The 24,054-nt window shown below is 41.8% G+C and overlaps 1 protein-coding gene across 1 annotated transcript in view; it reads left to right on the forward strand.

Annotated features, from left to right (window-relative positions):
* Positions 1 to 15,061, forward strand: part of LOC126161593 (hemolymph lipopolysaccharide-binding protein-like) — a 38,113-nt gene extending 23,052 nt beyond the window's left edge. The window contains exons 4-5 of the mRNA XM_049917540.1: positions 7,530 to 7,784; positions 14,719 to 15,061. Of these exons, the coding sequence (XP_049773497.1) occupies positions 7,530 to 7,784; positions 14,719 to 14,891 (428 nt within the window). The 3' untranslated portion in view covers positions 14,892 to 15,061. The remainder of the gene's footprint in view (positions 1 to 7,529; positions 7,785 to 14,718) is intronic.
* Positions 15,062 to 24,054: the final 8,993 nt, after the last annotated feature.

Here is a 24,054-nt window from a genome sequence, read left to right on the forward strand (position 1 = left end):
AAACACTTTCGTTGTGTTTCGGTAGTTTCCAGCGAGATCAGTGAGAAGAAATGTATCCTTAGAGACAGCAAATACGTATAGATACTTAGTCTGCGACATCAGATATTCAATCCGTTTCCACTTCTCTATATAATGATGAATAATTTGGGAACGATTATAATCATTTCTTACCCTACGTTTTAGATTGTAATCATAAAGCAATTACGTCTAGCTTTGTGTAAGTTTTATTAACAAATCAACACTCAGAGTTTTATCAAATATCACTGTGTTTTGCAATTTCCTCACATGATGACATGGTTGGAGACAGTGGCTGTTATTTGAAGACAAATGTTGATGGTGTTGGGACGTCAAGCTGCCACAAATTTACTTTCAGTTCCTTTATTCAAAGGGTACCGTTACCGGTTTCAAATCGTTGTGATTCATCTTCAGACGGTTTACACGCTTTCCTTAGAACATGTGGTGTGTTTTTTACAGATTAATTGTACTAAAATATAAGCAATACATAATTATAAGCACGCCACACACAGGTGGTTGCGTAACAGATTTTCGTTGCATGTGACTTACGTGAGATGTCGATTTGGAGTTTTTGTTTTCATAACATTCGTCCAACAGATGTGAATACATCCCACTGCATTCTTACTGTTGCACATATAAATTTTTCTCACTGAACACTTCAGATTTGTCACAGAGAAGATTTCTACCACGCACCACATGATTAGATACATATAAAGAGCTTACAAACATATGAGTATCAAAGATGCTATGATATACCGTAACATTTGAAGATGTCCTACGTTTGGAAAGGATCATATTTTCACTTACGCAACTGAAATGCATTTTACACTAGTAAATAGACATTAATTTTTTGAGTTGATACTGTTACATTAATTATAAAGTTGTTTCTTTTTTTATTACTGTATAGGTATAGTACATTATTTAATTACATTTAGCATCATGAGAATTATAGTAACATATAAATTTGCCACTTGATCTGCAGATAGGTGTACTAATATTATTTCCTTTGGAGGTTGGAAAATAATTTTTGGAAATTTTTCAGGAAAAGGGGTGTTAGCTAACTCTGTTTGTTCATTAAGGATATAGTCTGGGGTGCTGTTTTTGTGTGTGTGTATTTCTGTTTCTTCTAATATATTCATGGTGGCTCCTTTGCAGCTAGATGTAAAATTTTTAAGTTGTTCTCAGTGTTTCTCACTGAATGGTTTTCTTCAGCAATATGGGCTGCAAATGCAGATTTGTTCAAGTTACCAAGTGTTAAAGCATCAATGTGTTCTTTGTATCTAATTTCAAAACTTCTGCTGTCTGTCCAACGTAAAATTTTGGGCGTGTATCGCATTTGAGTTAGTATATTCCTGATTTGCGGTAGGGACTCTTGGAGGTATTTACATCATGGATTACTTTTTGTTGTAATTTATTATTTGTGGAAAAGCTGATTATGATATTTTTCTTTTTAAATAAGTTTGCTGTTCGCTATGATAGTGGGCCTATGTATGGGAGAGTAGCATATTTAGGTTTGGCTTCTGTGGCACACTGATTTGGCTTCAGGTGACTGCTGTGAAGTGGATCTGTGGTTTTTGCTGCATTTTGTTGTGGAGTTTTTCTACTATTATGGGTTTATATCCATTATTATGAGCAACTGTTTTAATTGTATTGATTTCATTTTGTTGGTCTGTGTCACTCATTGGCACTTTTTTAATTCGGTGTAGCATCGTTGTGAAATATGCCATTTTTTGTTGGTGGGGGTGGCAAGATGAGTTGTCAATACTGACATCTGTGGTGTTAGGTTTTCCGTAAATACTAAATTGATGTTTACTGTTACTATTGCAAATCTTCAGGTCAAGAAAGTTAATGCTTTTATCAGTTTCATGTTCAACTGTGAATTTAACATTTTTGTGCATTTTGCTGCTAATGTACGTATTTCATTGCTTATACCATCAAAAAGCAAGATTGTATCATCAACATATCTTCTGTAGTAGATTATTTTGTTTGAGGTGTGCTGGTTGGCTGAGAAAAATGTTTGTTCTATATGGTTGATGTAAATGTCAGCCAATATCCCAGCTAAGCTACTTCCCATTGCCAAACCTTCATGTTGTTGGTACAGTTTGTTGTTGTAGCTAAAGTAATTATGCTCTAGAATAAGTGAAAGTATGTTTTGTCTGAAAATATCAAACTTTAGTCATATAAAAAAGAACAGCAAGAGGTACTGAAGGTTTATTCTATGGAATTTCATTGAGGCTATGTCTATCTCCGTATATTTAGACGAAGGTCCTCGTTCTAAATTAACCGAGCACATGCAATAAAATCTGCTCACACCGTCTCTTGATATTTGTAATGTTTGTATGTGCTCTACACTTGGCCTGAGTCTTGTGGAATAAGTACCTTGCATATTCTCATGACAAAGAGCCACCTACATGCCTCGTGTCATATTAATGAAGATATATCGAATACAGTCGGCTTCTACCGGAACTGATTAACTTTCGCAACTGTACTGTAGATGACGATAACCTTCATCTTTCAGTTAGACATTCTGAAAAGCTTCTGACAGTGTTGCAGTGTAGTCTATGCTGAGAAATGATTGTTAAGGAAAAAATCGATGTGATGCGCCGTTTCCGACTTAATTATCACTTATGTTAGCCAGTCAGGCCGACAGGTGCGCAAGTTCAACAGCCCCATCAGAGACGGTATCGCCAAATATGTTCTTCGCTTAGTGTCCTAAAACCGAAAATGTGAGAGATGCGCAAACTGGACGTGGTACGATAGTATGGATCGAACCCGAGCCAAAGGCTGAGCAGCCTCGTGCACTATCATCTACGCTGTGAGAGCAACTGTCGTTAATTGTATCTGGCGTAGAGTTGCTCTATACCAAATCTATGTTTTGGTGCTTTTGGTAGAGTGCGTAAATGACGTAGTAAATGATGGGATTTCCGATAGTATTGGCAGCACTGGTAGGAACAGAAAAATGAGTGTGTAAGAGAGGAACTAGGCACTGACAACTTCTCATTCTTTTTCTTGTTTACCTACTCTTCCTTTTGCACATAATTAGAATCGTACATTATTCAGTGTTAGTCCATCGCGTATTTCAAATCCGTACAAAAACTAAATTTCGTTTTATAAGCAACAAAAATTTGTTGATAGTGTAACTTCCGTGTTTTTATGTAACTAAAGATGTTACGTTTGGTGCAAGTACAGTATACATGCAGAAATATAAAACTATATAGATATAATTATTGTTAATTTCTACGCAATAGAATGATGTTCACCATTATTAAAAGTAAGAGTTTCCTGTTATTATTGACAATGCGAAAGTTCTTTATGACTAAAAGAAACATGGATTATATAAATTCGACGAAGTATTGTAGCGATGTTTGATGTATTTTTCTTCTGTGTTTTTTTTTTATTTTACTTTTTTCTAGGAAACTGCGTTTCCTACCGCTATATGGGATACCTGTATTCTTTTTACTACAACATCCCTCTGTTTGACGTTATAAATCAACAATTTTAGAATGAAATCTGAATTAAATATAGACATTTTCAATTTTGCTGTAAATACGGATTATTTTTAAATAAGAAACAAGAGGATAACTGTGTAGGGCAGATGTTTCGTAGATTACGTGTCCCTTTATATATCCTCATTCACTTTTTAGATGGTTCATAGCTTCTGGTTTATAGTGGAATTTCGTAAGACCCCCATTGCGTACATACGGAAACCGACCGTTATGGGATAAAGCCCGATAACTATGCAACACGTCCAACATGTCACCTTAAATGACCAAAGCTAGTATGAAAACTGTCGAGATCTACGCTTCTTTGTGATAATCTACGGTAGCCACTGCAGTTTTACGCTCTAAACTGGAGGGCTGCTTGAATTTGTGCGCACAATAGCCTGACTGGATAAATGCAGTGCTGACTCAGGGCCAGCAAAAGTTTAGAAATTTTTGTTTAACAGTTATTTCTCAGCGAAACGTATTCTGCTACACCATTACAAGCTTTTCAGGCCTTTTCTGACCACCCTGTGTATTAACCATCGCACCGCAAATTTGATTTGAATTACCTTGCACCTCACACTGGGGTCCACTGGAGCACGGTAAAATATTATCATATATCATGTGTTCTAAGCTCATTGATATATACATTGGACTGTCTTATATATATATATATATATATATATATATATATATATATATATATATGACGTTGTAAATAACTACGTAGTCACCTGTAGTGATTTTCTTATTATTACAAGAATGAGTAACTCATGGTATTTATAAAATATGCATAGTATTATTAATAAATAATATTTTGTATTACTTTATGTTTAGTTTTCTCATATTTGAATATGTATAAAGGAATAGAATCTCTTACTTCACTTTATTTGGTTATTACAATTGGTACCATACGATATTTACAAATATGGTATGTGTTACACTTCAACACTATATACTGAGAATAAGGTTTTATATATTTTTTATTAATGTATAAATTCAACATGAGTCTGACTTGAATGTCTAAAGTAATATATTATAATATAATATCATGGATTATTTGATTTTTATGGGATATTTTGGCATTAAAGGCAAACTGAGGTTTTGTCATTTTGAGAATGTAAAAATGGTATTTCAGGTTTATTTTTTCTTACAGTTCCCAACTTTGTCAAACCAAAGTTTTCAATCATTGTCTAACAAAGAGGAATGGACGAAGACCAGTTGTCAACTTCAGGTTCCTATTAGTGCCATGAATCGGTTCTCACATATGGAATAGCGTTTAGCACATAATAAGTCTTAGAAATATTCAGCATCAAAATCTTAATTCCATATTTGTCCGGTTTTGAAGATATGTACACTCCTGGAAATGGAAAGAAGAACACATTGACACCAGTGTGTCAGACCCACCATACTTGCTCCGGACACTGCGAGAGGGCTGTACAAGCAATGATCACACGCACGGCACAGCGGACACACCAGGAACCGCGGTGTTGGCCGTCGAATGGCGCTAGCTGCGCAGCATTTGTGCACCGCCGCCGTCAGTGTCAGCCAGTTTGCCGTGGCATACGGAGCTCCATCGCAGTCTTTAACACTGGTAGCATGCCGCGACAGCGTGGACGTGAACCGTATGTGCAGTTGACGGACTTTGGGCGAGGGCGTATAGTGGGCATGCGGGAGGCCGGGTGGACGTACCGCGGAATTGCTCAACACGTGGGGCGTGAGGTCTCCACAGTACATCGATGTTGTCGCCAGTGGTCGGCGGAAGGTGCACGTGCCCGTCGACCTGGGACCGGACCGCAGCGACGCACGGACGCACGCCAAGACCGTAGGATCCTACGCAGTGCCGTAGGGGACCGCACCGCCACTTCCCAGCAAATTAGGGACACTGTTGTTCCTGGGGTATCGGCGAGGACCATTCGCAACCGTCTCCATGAAGCTGGGCTACGGTCCCGCACACCGTTAGGCCGTCTTCCGCTCACGCCCCAACATCGTGCAGCCCGCCTCCAGTGGTGTCGTGACAGGCGTGAATGGAGGGACGAATGGAGACGTGTCGTCTTCAGCGATGAGAGTCGCTTCTGCCTTGGTGCCAATGATGGTCGTATGCGTGTTTGGCGCCGTGCAGGTGAGCGCCACAATCAGGACTGCATACGACCGAGGCACACAGGGCCAACACCCGGCCTCATGGTGTGGGGAGCGATCTCCTACACTGGCCGTACACCACTGGTGATCGTCGAGGGGACACTGAATAGTGCACGGTACATCCAAACCGTCATCGAACCCATCGTTCTACCATTCCTAGACCGGCAAGGGAACTTGCTGTTCCAACAGGACAATGCACGTCTGCATGTATCCCGTGCCACCCAGCGTGCTCTAGAAGGTGTAAGTCAACTACCCTGGCCAGCAAGATCTCCGGATCTGTCCCCCATTGAGCATGTTTGGGACTGGATGAAGCGTCGTCTCACGCGGTCTGCACGTCCAGCACGAACGCTGGTCCAACTGAGGCGCCAGGTGGAAATGGCATGGCAAGCCGTTCCACAGGACTACATCCAGCATCTCTACGATCGTCTCCATGGGAGAATAGCAGCCTGCATTGCTGCGAAAGGTGTATATACACTGTACTAGTGCCGACATTGTGCATGCTCTGTTGCCTGTGTCTATGTGCCTGTGGTTCTGTCAGTGTGATCATGTGATGTATCTGACCCCAGGAATGTGTCAATGAAGTTTCCCCTTCCTGGGACAATGAATTCACGGTGTTCTTATTTCAATTTCCAGTAGTGTATATTCTGAATGGGCATCTTCCACGGAAGCCCATTAGCTGCTCGTCTGTTGTATAGTATTCGAAAGGGGTGTGTAAGGATTTGCAGTTGTCAATAAACTTAGTCCAGATGTCCTTAATGGGTGCAAATTTGTCTTCTTGTTTTCTTTCATGCGGGTTGCTTTGTCATCGAATGTTAAACAACTAGTCAAAAACTGAAATCTACTTTGTGACATTGTAGCGCGAAACAGGGCATTGCCAAAGTTCTTCTAAATTTGTGTGAGCAGCCTTGTTTTCGCCGCAGAGTTACAAGAGTCCAATGGCAGCTCTTAGCTCTACAATATTATGGTAGTGTTATGGTAACTTTCTGAGTTTCCGGTTGAAGAACTTTTGCGAGTAATTTCGACGTTATCGTAAGTGACAATCATGTCTGGCATTTCATCTGTTACTAATGACTGCCTTGCTTCAATTGGACTAGAAATAAAACATGCTTGACCCTTTGGTCCTGGGTGGTGAGTAGCTAAATTTCTGGATTTAGTCCTTACTCTCTTAGATGGTGTAGCTGAAGACGACTTATAGCCATTCTAATGTAGAAAGATTTTTGAAATGAAGGAACTACCATGACTATCATCATCGTCTTCTCCACTCTCTTCTGTACCTGATGATTCCTGTATTTCGACAGAATCAGGATATTCATCGGAATCTAGACCTCCAAATGAATGTTTTTCCTGGTCCAACTCATCCAGAATTGCATTATATACCGTATATCGTCATCTGTTATAAGTCTTTAACTCAATATCGCTGAAAAATAAAATAAACTAATATAGGTCAAATATTGAAAGGAAACAGTTATAAGTTACACACATTATATGTTTCAATACTGTGTACTTATCAAGCTATTATTTTCAGTCTGCATAAATTAACTAAACGGAAAGCACATTAGGGTAATCAAGACCCCCACGGACGTTCAACAATCTTTAAAGCCGGACACTACCGCAACAACAATGCCAATATTCGAGTTAATCTCGCATACATGTAGGCAGTGTTACCAACCTAATATGCACTAAAATTCAATATATTGTAGCCAACATACTCTTTGTAATACACAAAAAATACATAATAGGTTTAATTAGCCACATCCCAGAGTTATTCGATAGCACACACGATTTTCACAGGACGGTCTGTACTAACCTATTGTTGACATACCTTTGTATGATTAGCTTTATTTTTCCTATTGTTTCATGAACTTAATGTGTCATTTGATATATCACGGACAGCACCCCCTCCCCGTGTTGGTGCCGACTACAAATTCTTTCCAAATGTTGGATACTATAAGCTGCACACTAAGAATATGAACTGGGAAAATGCTCGGAGAACATGCGCAAAGGAAGGTGCGCACCTCGCCATTGTGAACTCTGAGGCGGAAGAAAACGCTATACGCGAAGTAATGAGAGCTCACTCGTCAGATAACTTCGCTGCTTTCATCGGTTTCCAGGATATTCTGAAGGAAGGAGAATACCTCACTGTCTTGGGTGAGTATCACTATTACGTAAGTGACATATTTAGACTGGCTGGAAAGATTCGTATTTCAATCCTTCAATATGAAAGAAAAATGGAACTCACAGAACAAATCAGTCAGTATTTCGTGTGTAATTTCCGAAGGAATGCCCAGTATTTGAGTTTCTACTCTCTCTTTCCACTGCATTCCTTCTTTTGATGATGGTACTTGCAGTGAGTAACTGTATGACGTTAACAGCAGGAGTGATCATTTCGGGTTGACGTCCTGTTGACGGCTTCAGATGTGGTTCGCACAGGATGAGGAAACATCCAAATATTAGGAATTCTAATTTTCTCTTTCATCAAACAGGACAATCAGAAACAGGCTGAAAAGCTCGTAATGCTATTACAAGGTACTTTGTGCTGAGATGTGACTGTTAAGAAAAAAATTCTATACATGGCAACATTTCCTAATTAATTACTACTGAAGTTAGCCAAACAGGCCTCTGCGCGCCCAGATTCAAGCGGCCCCCCAGGTGCTATTAGTGTCAGTTGTTCTCGAAGCTTAAGTGAGAGCGCAAATTTTTTCTGAGTGATTACTTCTTAACACGGCCTACACTGAAACACCCTTATAAAACTATTCAGTGTCTTTCTGATCATCCAATAAAAAATCGCATTAACAAAAAATAGTTGCTGTAGAGTAATGAAATTTCGGAAATACGTCTGGATGACATATTTATGTGGTTAACATAGCAAAAAAACTGGTTACAGCAAGCGTGAGACAAGCTATAGCAAATGTGATGTGCTGGTACCTTAGTAACCGGTGTAATCGCCATAATGTTGAATGCCTGCATTGTATTGTACAAATGGTTCAAATGGCTCTGAGCTCTATGGGACTTAACATCGGAGGTCATCAGTCCTCTAGAACTTAGACCTACTTAAACCTAACTAACCTAAAGACATCACACACATCCACGCCCGAGCCAGGATTCGAACCTGCGACCGTAGCGGTCGCGCGGCTCCAGAACGTAGCGCCTAGAACCGCTCGGCCACTCCGGCCGGCTGTATTGTACAGGTGCCGGATGTCACTTCTATGCCTTTTGCGTTTGGTCGGTTAATACAGGGACAGTTAATGCTGTTCGTGGATGACGCTGGAATTGTCATCCGATGACGTCACATAGGTACTCGACTGGATACAGATCTGTAATCGAAAACATCAAGGCGACACGTCGACGCTCTGTAGAGAATGGAATGCCGGCATTATCCTGTTGGAAAACACTCCCTAGAATAATGTTCATGAAAGACTGCACAACAGTTCGAATCACCAGTCTAACGTACAAATTTGCTGTCAGGGTGCATGGAACAACCACGAGAGGGCTCTTGCTATCATATGAAATGCCACCCCAGACATTAACTCCATGTGGATGTTTATTATGCTGTATTGCAGAAAGTCGTGGCAGAAACGTGTCCAAGTGTATAATTGCTGTCAGCGGTGGTCAAGACAATGTACTGTCGCAAAAGGACCGGGATCCAGGCGGCAACGTGGTACCACCGAGAGGGAAGACCATCGTGTTCTGCGTACGGCTCTGGCGCAACGCACTGCATCTGCAGCAGAAATTAGTGTAGCACTTGGCACCATAGTGACACAACGAACTCTTACAAATCGTTTAATTCAAGGACAGCTACGAGCCAAACGCCCTGTAGAGCACATTCCACTGACACCAAACATCGCTATTTCCGATGTCAGTGGTGTCAAGAAAGAGCTAAGTGAATGTAGTGTGGAGGTCTGTTGTGTTTATTGATGAAGCTGGTTTTGCCTCGTAGCCAGAATGTAAGGCCGCACTGCATGGCCGTGAATAATTCCAGCCCAAATATTAACTGAAAATCGTTTCTGAAAATGGTGGACAGCCGTAGCTCGAGGATTTTCACGAGGTCATATATGGGAATTGAGACTTTTGAACATTCCTTTGCTTTTGAAAGTCAGTTCATCAGTCCACAGAACAATGTTTGTGATTGCGGGAATTAGTATTCTTTGCTGCAAAGTCGTCCCGAATTGGAAAACCAGCAGGTACAAGGTCGTGTACCTTACTCAGCTTTTATGGATGACGATGATCGTCACACAGAGTTCTCATAACCCTGCTAGAACTAGCATTTAGAGCATGAGCAACGGAGGTACACTGTTTGAATTTTTGTTGTCGGACATTTGATGTACTCGTTTATCGAAATCATGACTGTGTGTACTCCATGGTCGACGTCGAGAAGAGAAATCTCTTTCAGTGTGCCCCTTTCACGGAGAAGATGATCCACAGCCCCAAATGGCCTCTGATTTGGTATTCGTCTGTTTGGATAACGTTCTGCGTACAAACGCCGTGTTCCTTCCATAGTTCCTGCAGCACCAAAGGCCAAGTGCATGTCTGCAGGTACATTCCACACAAAAGATTCCATGTCCTGCGCATAACAACACAGAGTGTTTTTACATTCGTAAGTTCTTGCTATTGTTCCATAAACCACTATCCTACCTTTGGTAGTACAACAATTGATCACGAATTGCGCTGAGGTGGAAACGAAGTACACATTGGACAGCACACTGCAGGTACATAACAACGAGTGAGGACAAAGGGAACTAGCACAAAATTTGTTCATTAGGGCGCTGTTAAGAATGAAAACAATTCGAGCCTGACTTCAGAAAAGCGTTGCTCTGGATAATATTTCTATATTGTGGCAAAAATATCCGTAAGGATTACCTTACCAACCAGTTCCTCCAGTCCTTACGAGGTGCATTCAAGTTCTAAGGCCTCCGATTTTTTTTCTAATTAACTACTCACCCGAAATCGATGAAACTGGCGTCACTTCTCGACATAATCGCCCTGCAGACGTACACATTTTTCACAACGCTGACGCCATGATTCCATGGCAGCGGCGAAGGCTTCTTTAGGAGTCTGTTTTGACCACTGGAAAATCGCTGAGGCAATAGCAGCACGGCTGGTGAATGTGCGGCCACGGAGAGTGTCTTTCATTGTTGGAAAAAGCCAAAAGTCACTAGAAGCCAGGTCAGGTGAGTAGGGAGCATGAGAAATCACTTAAAAGTTGTTATCACGAAGAAACTGTTGCATAACGTTAGCTCGATGTGCGGGTGCGTTGGCTTGGTGAAACAGCACAAGCGCAGCCCTTCCCGGACGTTTTTGTTGCAGTGTAGGAAGGAATTTGTTCTTCAAAACATTTTAGTAGGATGCACCTGTTACCGTAGTGCCCTTTGGAACGCAATGGGTAAGGATTACGCCCTCACTGTCCCAGAACATGGACACCATCATTTTTTCAGCCATGGCGGTTACCCGAAATTTTTTTGGTGGCGTTGAGTCTGTGTGCTTCCATTGAGCTGACTGGCGCTTTGTTTCTGGATTGAAAAATGGCATCCACGTCTCATCCATTGTCACAACCGACGAAAAGAAAGTCCCATTCATGCTGTCGTTGCGCGTCAACATTGCTTGGCAACATGCCACACGGGCAGCCATGTGGTCGTCCGTCAGCATTCGTGGCACCCACCTGGATGACACTTTTCGCATTTTCAGGTCGTCATGCAGGATTGTGTGCACAGAACCCACAGAAATGCCAACTCTGGAGGCGATCTGTTCAACAGTCATTCGGCGATCCCCCAAAACAATTCTCTCCACTTTCTCGATCATGTCGTCAGACCGGCTTGTGCGAGCCCGAGGTTGTTTCGGTTTGTTGTCACATGATGTTCTGCCTTCATTAAACTGTCGCACCCATGAACGCTCTTTCAACACATCGATAACTCCATCACCACATGTCTCCTTCAACTGTCGATGAATTTCAATTGGTTTCACACCACGCAAATTCAGAAAACGAATGTTTGCACGCTGTTCAAGTAAGGAAAACGTCGCCATTTTAAGTATTTAAAACAGTTCTCATTCTCGCCGCTGGCGGTAAAATTCCATCTGCCGTACGGTGCTGCCATCTCTGGGACATATTGACAATGAACGCGGCCTCATTTTAAAACAATGCGCATGTTTCTATCTCTTTCCAGTCCGGAGGAAAAAATTCGGAGGCCTTAGAACTTGAATGCATCTCGTACAGTAGATAATATCACAGTGGAATATTCAGCCTCCCAAGCAGGTTCCAGCACGAAGTTTAGGTGTTGATCACAATAAAATCACTGAAATATGTATTTCATAAAGAACTACTTTGTTTCATTTTTCGTAATATATCTACAACAAGTGTGCTAAAATCACACTTTCGTAGTACATTTTCAACCAGTGCGTCATAATACATCTATAAGATATAGGTTAGAATTTCATTTACTACTACCAATACACCTTTCCCACACGATGATTTTCTCCACTGTGTGCAAACTTTAGGGATTGATCGATGAGAGGATACGGAGCAAAGGAGGACTAATGAACTTATGTCCGGAAATGCATGGTTCCCATGCTAGAGACAATTTATACAGTAATACACCATTACAGAGTTTGCGGCCTAATACGCGCTGTACCATGCAGCCACAGATACACTACGTGTTGATAATAGTTTCCATCTGCCTCAACGCATGTGTGTACGCGCCGTAGCCTGTTCTGTCTCACACGTTCACATCGGCCTGGCTGCACACGAATAGTGTCAAAGGCGGCGTGAATTCGCTGCTCCACGGTCTCCACATCTGGAATGGGCTCTGCATCCACGATACTTCTGAATCGGCCCCTCGACGAAATGGCAGAGATTGAGATCCGGCGAACGAGTAGACCGTGCAACCGGGTCCCCTCGTCCAATTCCATCGACGAGGAAAGACTCTACTGAGATGCGTCTAGATGTTAATGGCGAAGTAGGCTGGAGCACCTTCATGTAGCAGCCACACAACTCTTTGAATTATCAATGGAACTTATTCTGGCAAGGGGAAGCAAAATCACCCTCAAGAAGCGCTGATAGTTCCGGATTGTTATGCGTCGGGGGAAGAATACTGGTCCCAAAATATGGTTGCCAATTTCCCTGCCCAATGTTTCCAGCGTCAGCGATGCTGATGATTCGATATCACCATACCATGGGGTTCAAAATGGTTCAAATGGCTCTGAGCACTATGGGACTCAACATCTTAGGTCATAAGTCCCCTAGAACCTAGAACTACTTAAACCTAACTAACCTAAGGACATCACACACACCCATGCCCGAGGCAGGATTCGAACCTGCGACCGTAGCAGTCCCGCGGTTCCGGACTGCAGCGCCAGAACCGCACGGCCACCGCGGCCGGCATGGGGTTCTGCATACTACCTCACGGATAATCGTTATGAAAGTTTAAGATGCCACTGAGCGTAAAGGTGGCCTCATCTATGAATGCGGTGGATGATACCAACCCCGAAATCGTGGTTGTGTGGTGAAGAAACCAATGAGAAAACTGCTCCCGATGTGGAAAGTCTGTCGGTAGTAAGCCCTGCATACGCTTTAAGTGACAAGAGTTGTAACAGTTGTAATGGAGAATGTTCCACGCGGTCGTATGGCTTACCCTGTAATGGCAGGCAAACCTCCTGGTACTGATACGGCAGTCGCCTTCCACAGCATTAATAAAATTTTTCTCAAGTCTGGTGTCGGAACACTTCGGGTATGTCCTTCATGATTTCCTGCTTCCATAAACATTCCTGTCTCATTCAAATGACGAAACACTGTTGCAAACATTGACTGCTGTGCTTGTTGTCGATGAAGATAGGTCTCCTGATGCCTGCCGCACACTACCATTTGCCTTTCCATAAGTAAACACCATGTCGGCGCGCGCTCGATTCGAAGGGGGTCGGGTAAAGCGGTTGCAGTAATCGGCGAATCGCTCGACATTTGAATACGAGCGATGTCTCTATTCGACGGTGTTGGCAGGAATGGGTGAACAATGGCCGAACCCAGCATCAAGAAGAGAGCTCTCAACCTAGAGAGAAGAGAAGACGTGAGGACCGAGCAATCATCAGAGAGGCACTGAGAGCCGCGGATTCGTGATTATCATCGATGCAAAGTGCAGCTTGTGTGTCAGTGACCATAAGGAACCATTGCGTACCACGCTGTATCAAATCCACTATAAGGCGAGTTAACAAGAGAAGTGAATCGGACACAACATTGCCAATTACCATGACAGGAGAGGGCACTCGGGCGTGACGACCCTCTAGGAGGAAACGATGCATACTGTAACTGTGGCTTTATTGTACAGTGCGTATTAGACCGCTGTCTCTGTAACAAAGTATGATTGAATAAATGGTCTCTTGCATGGAAACAATGCTTTTCTGAACTTAAGTTCATTAGACCTTTTTTGTTCCGTATCCTCTCATCCATCAATCCCTAGAACTTGTACATGGTGGAAAAAATCACCCTCTATACGTGCAACATATGGGCTACAATTTCAGTACACTACATGAACATCACATGTAGGTTACAATTTCAGTTTACTTCTTTCCTATGAGTACAGTATGTAGGTTATAATTTCAGCACTTTACATCTACAGTCAGTGGGATATCTTTAAATTCCCCCCTCCCCCCGCACCTTCAGCGTACACCCATTGTCGTCCAAGTCCCGAGAACTTCTGACACTAACCATGTCCTGAACCTGAGCCACGCGAGTGAGTAAACGTCTAGGACACCACGTGCCTGTGGGCCTCTAAATCCCATTTCGTCTGCTAGCACGTTACACGTTTTTTACGGCTGCATTAGCATGAAAATGAGTGATTCAGTAGGAAGCCGTTTGGGTCACTTCACATTAGACATTCAGTTGTAAGAACTCGATAAAAATTAGAAAATTCGACTTTGGTTCTGCAAAAGGACTGGAAGATGACGTGGGGAACTTGGATTATCATAAATGAGTGCCATTTTTTCGAGCTTGCAAAACATATTTCACCTAGGAGTAAGGGTTTTTGCTCACTGCTCAAATTGCACATTTATTCAAATAATAAATTTTACGTGTCTGAAATGATTGTTTCCTATGCTCCAGGTGAACCTCTGAAATCGAGTGGCCACGTAAGGTGGACAAAGGGGGAGCCCAATAACGCGATGTTCCCCGGTTCTCCAGAAGGCGAGGACTGCGGGAATATTTACGCAGACGGAACCATCAACGACTGCAGGTGCACTCTGGAGTTGCCATTTGTGTGCGAACAGAGTCTCTAATGCTTGTCGGGGCTGACTCTTTTGTATCCTGCAGTTAGCTGTGAATTGCTGAAACTTCAACACCTGCGCTTGGTTGCAAATTATGGAAGAAACAAACTGCGTATCAGGCTTCTTCTGCGAATAGGAAGATGTTACAAAGCAAAAAATAAAATAAAAATCATTTCTTCTTCTGTTAGTGCTGATTATTCGTACAAGGAGCCAATGAGAATGTTCCTAAGAGTTGCATTTATTATACTGCCATTTGTATCAATATTTTTCACGTTTAAATTGATGCTAGAGTGTATTTACCTTCCGTGCGAAATAAAATTGTTATTGTCGTGTTTATTCTTTCACTATCTACGTACTCATACCTGCACTTAAGAACGTCGAATCCCAGGCAAATTTATATTTTTAAAACGGTCAGTTCTGTGGGAGAGCTTGCTGCAACTAGTTTTTATTCATATTCTTTCTACTGACTAGTACAATTAACCCTTTAAGCGATCATACAGGAAAGCTTTCTCACGAACTCTAGGTTTCATTCATTGGCAACAGTTTGTTGTTGTTGTTGTTGTTGTTGTTGTGGTCTTCAGTCCTGAGACTGGTTTGATGCAGCTCTTCATGCTACTCTATCCTCTGCAAGCTTCTTCATCTCCCAGTACCTACTGCAGCCTACATCCTTCTAAATCTGCTTAGTGTATTCATCTCTTGGTCTCCCTCTATGATTTTTACCCTCCACGCTGCCCTCCAATACTAAATTGGTGTTCCCTCGATGTCTCAGAACATGTCCTACCAACCGATTCCTTCATCCAGTCAAGTTTTGCCACAAGCTCCTCTTATCCCCAATTCTGTTCAATACCTCCTCATTAGTTATGTGATCAACCCATCTAATCTTCAGTATTCTTCTGTAGCACCACATTTCGAAAGCTTCTATTCTCTTCTTTTCTAAGCTATTTATCGTCCACGTTTCACTTCCATACATTGCTACACTTCATACAATTACTTTCAGAAATGACTTCCTGACATTTAAATCTATACTCGATGTTAACAAATTTTTCTTCTTCACAAACGCTTTCCTTGCCATTGCCAGTCTACATTTTATATCCTCTCTACTTCGACCATCATCAGTTATTTTGCTCCCCAAATAGCAAAACTTGTTTACTACTTTAAGTGTCTCAGTTCCTAATCTAATTCCCTCAGCATCACCCGATTTAATTCGACTACATTCCATTATCCTCGTTTTGCTTTTGTTGATGTTCATCTTATACCCTCCTTTCAAGACACTGTCCATTCCGTTCAACTGCTCTTCTAAGTCCTTTGCTGTCTCTGACAGAATTACAATGTCATCGGCGAACCTCAATGTTTTTATTTCTTCTCCCTGGATTTTAATACCTGCTCCAAATTTTTCTTTTGTTTCCTTTACTGCTTGCTCAATATACAGATTGAATACCATCGTGGAGAGGCTACAACCCTGTCTCACTCTCTTACCAAACACTGCTTCCCTTTCACGTCCCTCGACTCTTATAACTGCCATCTGGTTTCTGTACAAATTGTAAATAGCCTTTCGCTCCCTGTATTTTACCCCTGCCACCTTTAGAATTTGAAGGAGAGTATTCCAGTCAATATTGTCAAAAGATTTCTCTAAGTCTACAAATGCTAGAAACGTAGGTTTGCCTTTCCTTAATATTTCTTCAAACATAAGTCGTAAGGTCAGTATTCCCCCACGTGTTCCAACATTTCTACGGAAACCAAACTGGTCTTTCCCGAGGTCGGCGTCTACCAGTTTTTCCATTCGTCTGTAAAGAATTCGCGTTTGTATTTTGCAGCTGTGACTTACCAAACTGATAGTTCGGTAATTTTCACATCTGTCAACACCTGCTTTCTTTGGGATTGGAATTATAATATTGTTTTTGAAGTCTGAGGGTATTTCACCAGTCTCATACATCTTGCTCACCAGATGGTAGAGTTTTGTGATGACTGGCTCTCCGAAGGCCGTCAGTAGTTCTAATGGAATGTTATCTATTTCCGGGGCCTTGTTTCGACTCAGGTCTTTCAGTGCTCTGTCAAACTCTTCAAGCAGTGTTGTACCTCCCATTTCATCTTTATCTATATCCTCTTCCATTTCCATAATATTGTCCTCAAGTACATCGCCCTTGTATAGGCCCTCTATATACTCCTTCCACCTTTCTGCTTTCCCTTCTTTGCTTAGAACTGGGTTTCCATCAAAGCTCTTGATATTCATGCAAGTGGTTCTCCTTTCTTCAAAGGTCTCTTTAATTTTCCTGTAGGCAGTATCTATGTTACCCCTAGTGACTAAGCCTCTACATCCTTACATTTGTCCTCTAGCTATCCCTGCTTAGCCATTTTGCACTTCCTGTCGATATCATTTTTGAGACGTTTGTATTCCTTTTTGCCTGCTTCGTTTACTGCATTTTTATATTTTCTCCTTTCATCAATTAAATTCAATATTTCTTCTGTTACCCAAAGGTTTCTACTAGCCCTCGTCTTTTTACCTATTTGATCCTCTGCTGCTTTCACTATTTCATCCCTCAAAACTACCCATTCTTCTTCTACTGTATTTCTTTCCTCCATTCCTGTCAGTCGTTCCCTTATGCTCTCCCTGAAACTATGTACAACCTCTGGTTCTTTCAGTTTATCCAGGTCCCATCTCCTTAAATTCCCACCTTTTTGCTGTTTCTTCAGTTTTAATCTACAGATTGTAGATTGTGGTCAGAGTCCACATGTGCCCCTTGGAAATGTCTTACAATTTAAAACCTGGTTCCTAAATCTCTGTCTTACCATTAAATAATCTATCTGATACCTTTTATTATCTCCAGGGTTCTTCCATGTATACAGCCTTCTTTCATGATTCTTAAACCAAGTATTAACTATGATTAAGTTATGCTCTGTGCAAAATTCTACCAGGCGGCTTCCTCTTTCATTTCTTAGCCCCAATCCATATTCACCTACTATGTTTCTTCCTCTCCCTTTTCCTACTGACGAATTCCAGTCACCCATGACTATTAAATTTACGTCTCCCTTCACCACCTGAATAATTTCTTTTATCTCATCATACATTTCATCAATTTCTTCGTCATCTGCAGAGCTAGTTGGCATATAAACTTGTACTACTGTAGTAGGTGTGGGCTTCGTCTCTATCTTGGCCACAATAATGCGTTCACTATGCTGTTTGTAGTAGCTTACCCGTACACCTATTTTTTTATTCATTATTAAACCTACTCCTGCATTACCCCTATTTGATTTTGTATTTATAACCCTGTATTCACCTGACCAGAAGTCTTGTTCCTCCTGCCACCGAACTTTACTAATTCCCACTATATCTACCTTTAACCTACCCATTTACCTTTTTAAATTTTCTAACCTACCTGCCCGATTAAGGGATCTGACATTCCACGCTCCAATCCGTAGAACGCCAGTTTTCTTTCTCCTGATAACAACGTCCTCTTGAGTTGTCCCCGCCCGGAGATCCGAATGGGGGACTATTTTACCTTCGGAATATTTTACCCAAGAGGACGCCATCATCATTTAATCATACAGTAAAGCTGCATGCCCTCGGGAAAAATTACGGCTGTAGTTTCCCCTTGCTTTCAGCCGTTCGCAGTACCAGAACAGCAAGGCCATTTTGGTTAGTGTTGCAAGTTCAGATCAGTCAATCATCCAGACTGTTGCCCCTGCAACTACTGAAAAGGCTGCTGCCCCTCTTCAGGAACCACACGTTTGTCTGGCCTCTCAACAGATACCGCTCCGTTGTGGTTGCACCTACGGTACGACTATCTGTATCGTTGAGGCACGCAAGCCTCCCCACCAACGGCAAGGTCCATGGTTCATGGGGAGAAGTGGCAACAGTTATGCATGTCCATTTCAAGAAACACACGCAATTTGAAAGATGTGAGCAGCCCCCTGTTTTTGAGACTATTTCTTGCAGCATTCAAATAGTAAAGTGGAAGGCCACTATTTGATCATGCCCTTTGCGGAACACTCCAAGAAGAGATATGTATGGAAAATGTAAAAATGTAAACTTTCGCGGGCGATGGTTGAATGAGCGACGCTGCACTGCAATTTCGGAATCTCTGTCTGACCATGATGTAAATTTACTAAAATCATACTTGTCATGCACAGACGAACTGCGAGAGAATTCCGGATCGGTGCCCCTTACATAATCTCTCAGTATTTGCCGCTTGCAATTCGAACAAAGCTGTAGCCATCACCCCCACCCACTGTTGCGCACTTCATTTCTCGTACTTGAACCCGTGGGAGACGTCTTGGCGTGTGAGTGAGTGAGCATCATACAAGAAAGCGAGGACTCCGCCTATTGTTGTCAACCACAAACAGCGGTTGCGTCACCACAGAAACAGTTAGTTACGCGATCCAGATGGATAATAAGCCGTGATGACTGAAATTTTTATGAAGATGGCCACCAAGAGCGTTGTATTAGTGTTAGATCTGTCCGTGGACTTCGGTATCTTCGCAATACGAAATGAGATGAAATAGTTGCTCTTATCGAATTTAACAACAGTTTTACTGATACCGGTCATTACTAAAATTTTTTTTTCGATTATTCCCTTTTAAGAGAGCTATTGAACTTGAGTAGTCATGATTTCTTCTTCTTCCTTCGCTCTTCATAAATTCTCTTCATACGCTGACTGTGCTTTCTCTTGCGTTCTTCCTACCATTCATTTCCTATTATTTTCTCGGTGTGTTTTTGTTTCAGTGTATGTTTCTTAATTATATTCCTGAACTGTTCTCGACTGTTTATATTGTCTTGTGTGGTTCCCAGTTCATTAATGTCTTTGTGTTACTCTTGTTTGTGTTTGCTATGTCAAAGATTTGCCTTGTGAACCTGTTCTTGTTCATCCTGCTGATATGGACGTAAAATTTAATCCTTCTCATTCCAAATGTGTCCATTATTGTTTCTATCTCTTTGTAGATTTCTCTTGTTGGCCTCTTTATCCCATTTCCTTCCAGAAACACTGGTCCATATATTTTCCTCACAATTTTTCTTTCTTGCTTTTCAGTTTCTCTTATTTTGATATGACCATGAATCACGGTAGTTTCTGCAGCGTAGAGTCCTTCTCGTAGAACCACGGGGTTGTAATGCCTTAGTTTTGCATTGACAGAAACAGATTTTTTATTGTAGTGATTACGAGTGAGCTTAAAGCCATTTGCGATTTGGAGATTCTTTGTTTGGCTATTGAGTTCAGTTCTGATGTTTGGATTATCTCACCTAGATATCTGAGGTGCGCAACTCGTGCCACTTTCTCGTACTGAGTTTTAATGGGTAGATTGTCTGCATCCTTGCTTTCCTTGTATTGAGCCTTCTCGCACGAGATTCGTAGGCCAGTTTTCTGTGAGATTTCGTGAAGCTTCTCCAGTGCAAATCTGGCTTCTGCTCCATTCTTGGTCAGAATGGCAAGATCCTCAGCAAAAGCCAGACACTTCACATTGATTTTCTACTCCTTTTTTAATCCCAAGTTGAATTCCCTTCTTTCCTTTCCTCGTGCCCTCACAGTCCTTTCGAGAACCATGTTAAGTAGAAGGGGGAAAGTCATCTGCTTGGAGAACACGAGAATGAATATAAAACGCTTCTGACGTTTGTCCCATGGATTTTTACTTTAGAGGTTGTTCCTGTCAATGTCTGTTGGATAACTGATTTAGTTTTCCTGCCAATCTTGAATTCCTCTAAAATGTGGAATAATATTTGCCTATGTATAGAATCATAAGCCTTTTTAAAGTTGACAAAAGATACCACAGTATTTCGACACCTTCTCATTAGCTAGATGGTCTTTAGGTTCCATTTCTCTTAGATGCAGCATCGACCTTTGGGTTATCTGCCTGATACTCTCCAATTAATTGGTCCGCCTGTTCTTCTAGTCTACTTAACATGGATTTCGAAAGAATTTTATACACTACAAGGAGCAGTGAAATTCTCCTGTAATTATTTGGATCGGTTTTCTTTTCCTTTTTGTGAAGAGAATGAATTAATGCACATTTCCCCTCTGTAGAGGAACTTGTTCCGAAATATTTGATACAATTCTGTGAGTTGCTTCTGTGGGATTATTGTTATTATATTTTACATATTTCTGCTATGATTCCGTCTTCCTCGAGAGACTTGTTGTTCTTCAAAGAGTTGATTATTTCCTTTACTTCTTTAACAGATGGTAGTTCTGAATCAGAACTGGATGGGGGTTTCAAAAAATCTAATGTTCTATCGGAGGCTCGCAGCTGAGAAGTTAGTGAACATACCTAGCTAAAATTTGGCAGTTATTTCTCGTGTTGGTTTTCAGTATTCTGCCAGGACGGCGGAAGTACAGATAAGGTGGTTGTTACCAGTCATTATTTATTCCCACAACGTGTTTCGGAGGTTGAAACCTCCATCACCAGATGAATTTATCTGAACTGATATGACTTTTATGTGTTGTTTTACGACTTTACAGAATCCTGTGTCACAACAGCAAACAGAGTTTCTGAACGTTGCTCAAAGCTTTGTGATTGTCTGTGACTGAATGGATGAACAAAACCATAAATGTTGAAGTAAAATAAAAATACATCCAGTGCTCACAGAATCTTTTCCCCTTTCGTGTTACATGACATACACGATCACGCTTTGTAAACATTAAAGGGAGCCAATATGGTGTATAGAAACAAGTAAGTTCAAAGAACATATAGAAAAATATACTATTTCAAAGTCACTTAATGCTGATCTTAGATCTTCGATTGTGCAGTGCGTAGATGAACATAAGTATAAGTGAAAATGCCTTTAGTGGTGAGAGACCTATTTCTGTCAGCTTTACGTAACTTCATACTTTCTGCACATTTGTGTAATCTTGATGACATGTTAGGAGTATTAAGGGTAAATACAATGTTTCCAACGGTGTAACAATTGAATATAAATCATAATTTACATGCTCTTGCTATGTTGCATTGTGTCTATGTGTGTGTGTGTGTGTGTGTGTGTGTGTGTGTGTGTGTGTGTGTTTTGGAGGACGAGATTGAATTCCAGAATTTGCTGTACATCAAAGCCGAAAATATTAGCCGGTAAGAGAACTTCTGTACCAATATGTCTCAGAAAAAGTAGGAATTTACGTGTGCGTTTGGCTATCCGTTTATGAGTTTAAGGGAGTTTTATTTATGGCATATTCAAAGCGTTCAGTCTGCCTGCCATAGGCCACGTACATTTTTTCAGGATTTTTATACGTAATTGTCATTCTCTGGCCACAGCAGGATTTTCGAGAATGAACCATTGTTGAGATAACCACTTTTTCAGCCAAATATCAGACAAGCTATTGGTGAGATTCAGGGGGCAACGCCCTTGCCGCGGTGAAAACACCGGTTCCCGTCAGATCACCGTTGTTCAGCGTTGTCGGGCGTGGCCGGCGCTTGGATGGTTGACCATTCAGGCCGCCATGCGCTGTTGCCATTTTTAGGGGTGCACTCAGCCTCGTGATGCCAACTGAGAAGCTACTTGACTGAATACTAGCGGCTCCGGTCAAAGAAAACCATCGTAACGACCGGGAGAGCGGTGTGCTGACCACACGCCCCTCCTATCCGTATCCTCAGCTGAGGATGACACGGCGGTCGGATGCTACCGATGGGCCACTTCTAGCCTGAAGACGGAGTGCTATGGTGAGATCGAGGTATTCCCAGTGGGAAATATTAGGGAGGGTACTTCCTGCTACAGCATTTGACTTACAGCCACAGCTAACCTCCCGCAAACCATTGTTCGAACAGGGGATGGGAACTAATTTTAATTCAAAATTAAAATTATATGAATACCTTCATCTGTTGACGGGCGTTGTACATCAAAGGGGACAGGTGAAAATGTGTGCTCCGACCGGGACTCGAACCCAGAATCTCCAGCTTACATGTAAGACGCTCTATCCACCTTTTTTTTTTTTTTTTTTCGGGCCTCCATCCACGCCTGCTAGCCCGTCCTCGCGCTCACCAAAATTGCCTTCATCGGCTCGGCTTCTCCGCCATTAAAAAGTCTCTTTTTAAATTAAAAATTAATCGTGTAACAGTTTGATTCTCTTCAGTATCCATTTGGTTATTTGGTTAAACCACTATATTGGATGAGGAAATTAAACAAATGAAATCTTCTGCGGGAATGTTAGAAGCTCATCACTTTCCAAGGAAGACTGAATTTGTGAAAATAAACTGGAGGATGCTGGAGTCCTCCGCAGCAAGAAGGAACAACTCTTCTCTTCCTCTTACATGGGAGAGTCGAACATAACATAAACATGTCTTCTTTGCAAATAAACGAATCTTCCTAAATAAATAAGAAAAGAATAATTATAATTTGAATTTTAGATCTGCAAAATTCTATGGGGTTCTTGTAGAACAATCTCGTATTGCTGTCGACGGGAGAGGCATCGTCCCCCAAAGTGTCACCACTGTCCATAGCATATTCGTGGCTGTTCGATCTCCGCAATCCGAATCCTAATTGCGGCCATCATAATTCCGAAAGGGCCATCCAGCAGTATTTTCGTACTGCAACGTCGCCCGGGAGGAATATATCTCTACGTTGAAGTTCGGAGTAGAAAAGAAGCATACTTTTCTCTATATTTGTCTATTCGTTGAAGTTTCTGGTGTTGAGTTAGTAGGCATAGCCAATAGTCTTCTTTATTTCTTTCTGGCGCCGATAATATATAATACACCGTCCGACCTTGAAGCCAATTGACTGCTCGTCGTTTTGCGGGGGGGTATGACACGGCATCGGGAGTGAGGAGTCCAGCTGGGGTAATCATCCTCGGCGCAGTACGCAGCATGCTTGAGAGCTTCCGTGCAAAGAGAATCCAGATGTCCTTCACATCGTCGCATAGAAAGCGATGTTCGATGGTATCTAGTAGAGTACAGTGAATGCAGTTCGGAGTGTCTGACAAGTGAATCATGTGTAGCTTTGAATTTGTCGGTGTGATCCTATTGACCGCCATGTACCATGTAGACCGCACCTGCGATGGTAAGTGTGCGTCATGAATGTTTTCCCAGATCTTTGCCCAGTTGCAGTCTTTATACTTCACTTCTATTCTGTTTCGCGGCTTACTGTCCGTCAGGCAGCTGTAAAGTGGGCCGACCCTGTAAAGATCATTCTCAGGTATGTTATCTTGAATATAGCTGTATTCTAGGAAAAATTACTAAAGTGGCAAAATGCGGTCGGGATGTGACTTAC

Source organism: Schistocerca cancellata, chromosome 2 (genome assembly GCF_023864275.1).
Source record: "Schistocerca cancellata isolate TAMUIC-IGC-003103 chromosome 2, iqSchCanc2.1, whole genome shotgun sequence".
Lineage (NCBI taxonomy): Eukaryota > Metazoa > Arthropoda > Insecta > Orthoptera > Acrididae > Schistocerca > Schistocerca cancellata.